This window comes from Maniola jurtina, chromosome 2 (assembly GCF_905333055.1).
Source record: "Maniola jurtina chromosome 2, ilManJurt1.1, whole genome shotgun sequence".
Taxonomy (NCBI): Eukaryota; Metazoa; Arthropoda; class Insecta; order Lepidoptera; family Nymphalidae; genus Maniola; species Maniola jurtina.
The window spans coordinates 14973732-14977019 of NC_060030.1; the positions used below are offsets into that span (position 1 = coordinate 14973732).

General features: G+C 37.0%; 1 protein-coding gene across 2 annotated transcripts; it reads right to left on the reverse strand.

The window, feature by feature from the left end:
- Positions 1–1268: 1268 nt before the first annotated feature.
- Positions 1269–2361, reverse strand: LOC123876514 (keratin, type II cytoskeletal 3-like). Of its 2 annotated transcripts, XM_045922828.1 has the most exons (3): positions 2251–2361; positions 1465–1753; positions 1281–1428 (listed from the first exon to the last, which is right to left on the reverse strand). In XM_045922828.1, the coding sequence occupies exons 1-3, from the start codon at positions 2306–2308 to the stop codon at positions 1416–1418; spliced, it is 360 nt and encodes a 119-aa protein (XP_045778784.1). In that variant the 5' UTR covers positions 2309–2361; the 3' UTR covers positions 1281–1415. The 2 variants fall into 2 exon arrangements, with proteins under 2 accessions (XP_045778780.1, XP_045778784.1); XM_045922824.1 differs by having other exon boundaries at positions 1269–1753.
- Positions 2362–3288: the final 927 nt, after the last annotated feature.

Sequence of the window (3288 nt, forward strand, 5' to 3'; positions counted from 1 at the left end):
ATAATGTATCTGGCTTTACACGGATTTAAATCTCAATCAGCTGTCTCTAAATAACTTGTTATATAAGTTAAGTAGGTACCTTTAATTTCGTTAGATTGTGTATGAGACAAAATACATTTGTAAGTACCTAAAGGGGCGTCTAAACGGGCTATATTTTACGACAATTTGTGGTTGCAATTATTGGCAAACATTGCCCAGCCATCAAAAAAACATTTTAGTGCATTTTATGGCTGAGCAATCAATTGCAGGTAACATGTTGCAATATGGCTACAATAGTATGGCCTTTGATTCAGAACCCTTTAATGAGCCACACAATCCAGCAACAATGGCCGACGAAATGACGCTCATCGCAGGCCGCAGCCGCTTACATTGTTTTGGCAGAAAAACGAAAAAAAAGGACACGAATGTGGATTCGACCCTACCTAAGTAGGCGTGACACTTTGGATTCCGTAGACAAGGAATTAATGCTGGATAAATACTTATTTAAAAATTTTACAAGAATGTCTAAGAGCGACTTCGAATTTCTTGTGAACAGAATTGGACCAAACATACAAAAGAAAGATACAAACATGAGGAATGCAATACCTGTGACTACAAGATTAGCAATAACTCTACGGAATTTAGCGACTGGAGATTCTTTCAAGAGTTTAATCAGAGTGTCCGCTTATTCAGAAAGTGATACGCAAAGTACTTCACGTCGCAGGGAGAAAGGGACGCGCATATACAGTAAAACAGAACAACAATATAGATGGCCCAGATATATTGCAGTATTTTCGATTGCGAGGCGATCGTTCGGCCACACGTCGGCTACTCATAAAAACATTTTGACATACCAAAAAATATGTGGCTATAATGCCGGGCCATCCTTAAAATATTGCATAGTGTGGCTGGAATTGCTAGCAATGTTGCCGACCACAGTATTGCAGCCACAAATTGTCGTCAAATATATCCCGTTTAGACGCCCCTTTACATTGTTTGTGGAACATACTACTATAAACCACATATAAGCTTTAGATAGATATGTTTAATAGATTATTACTATTGATTAAGGGACTATTGATTAAGGGACTTTTTTATGTTATAAAAAATATGAGGAGCTTTTTTATTTTGATTAGGTAAGCTTTATAATAAAAAGAAATTGTGCTTATTTTAAATAGAAATTTTATTCATTTAACATTGAACGTTGGTACATACATTGAGTAATTCAACCGTAAAAAATCTCTGAATAGTAATAGTTTCACTAAAAAAACATAACTTCATATATCTGCAAAATAAATTAGAATATGTACAAAATTAACAAAGGAAAGGGAGACACAAAAACATACTTTTAAAATATTTTATACAAATATATAATTAAGTACTATCAATATCAACAGTTTACAAAAGCGTCTTTCAAGCGGTACACTCTCTGTTTACTACTTCCCACCAAACGCTCCAGCATTGGCTCCAGATCTGCCACCGCCACGTCCTGCACTAATACTAACACTCTTCGCAATGTTGATAGAGCCCCCCTGTCTCGGGAAACCGCCTCCGAAGCCTCCTTGTTGACCGAATCCTCCTTGATGACCGAATCCTCCTTGATGACCGAATCCTCCTTGTTGACCGAATCCTCTAGGTTGTTGGAAGCCAGGTCCGCCGAAACCACCAGGCCTGCCGAATGCGCCAGGCCCACCGAATCCTGGTCTCCCAAATCCCCCTGCTCCAGCCTGCGCTGATGCTCCCGCGAATTGTGGTGATCGCTCCACACGGAATGCTGAAAAAAAAATTGGATGAAGAGATATTTTTATGTAGACTATACCTACATTCTTCTAAAATACACAGGCTACCACTAATTCAGCCAATAATTACAATGGTGATACCTATTGCATAAACCAAATCAGTCAGTACCCTCTTAATATAACAGCTGTACCAGCGAACTTGCATATGGAGATGAAATCTACAGAGCAATCTAGAAGCAGAGTTTCTTTGATAGTCCAGAAATTGCTGTAAGGTTGTAATAAACGCGAAAGTGTATCAATCTGTTAGGTAGGTCACGGCCTATCCCCTAAGCCAATTTAAATAACGAAATTTGGTACAGAGATAATATTATCTTGCATTTCGAAAACAGATTAATTTTTATTCCGGGAAATTAAACAGTTTCCTAGGATTTTTGAAAACCTAAATCCACGGGTAGAAGTTGCGGGCATCATCTGGTGGGAAATAAAATATTTACAAAGTCATTTTTTGCTTAAAGATACAAAATTTACCAACCTGCGTCACACACAGCTACTAAAACTGCTAAAGCGATTATAAAACTTAGCCGGGCCATTGTTGCTTCCTATCAATTTACAACAGAACACTGCAGCCATAACTTAATAGTTTCATTTTATATCACAGCTGGACCATTTAGCTGCTCTGTGATTATTAGTAGAATAAACATACTAAGTTATTTGTACATACATTCACAGTACTTCCCAGTACCGAAATGGCGAAAATAATAATCTACTTTGAGCGTGATATTTTAGAGTTGAATTTAAAATATTTCACTTATTCGGGAATACCTAAGTTTAGGATTGCTTTGTGGTATATGATAAGCGTTTTCCATAAATAGTTAATAATAGTTTAGGTACTTAGGTAAATGATGATTTAATGTTTAGCGAAGTCATTACTGAGGTCAGTAACTGATCAATCGGATTATTGAGGCTAAATCTGGATAACGTCCATGGTACCTACAGGTGACAAGGTGGTGGCAAACTTCTTGAATTAAACACTCTAAACAATAAACTCTACAGCGTGGATTTGTCTTTATTCTAAAAATACTTCTACCAGGTGGTTATCTCTATTTATACTAATGATACTCCACTCCATACTCATCCATACTTATTCTATTAAATAGGTATAAATGTAAAAGTGTCTTATAGGGTGAAATACTAGCAGACGGACAGACAGACGTTTGTCTGTCTGCTAGCTTTTTCTTATCTTACAAGATTTGGTAAGAAATGCATACCGGGGATGGACATAGGCTATTTTTTGTTCGGGGAAATCAAAGAGTTCCTTTGGACAACCCATGTGGACGACATCGGACTATCATTTAGTAAATTAAAGATGCGCTTACAGGGTACAGTCATAAAAGTAGGAAGTAATACTAATAATTAATTTAAGAATTACAACGGGGTCTTTGGTTACAGCAACTTGGTAAACTTTTTCCCATGCGAAAATAGGTTTTACTATCTTTTTATCAAAAAGCTGTCAAAGTGGCCTGCTTGACAGCTGTAATAAAATGCCCACTATGAATATCCAAGGGACAAG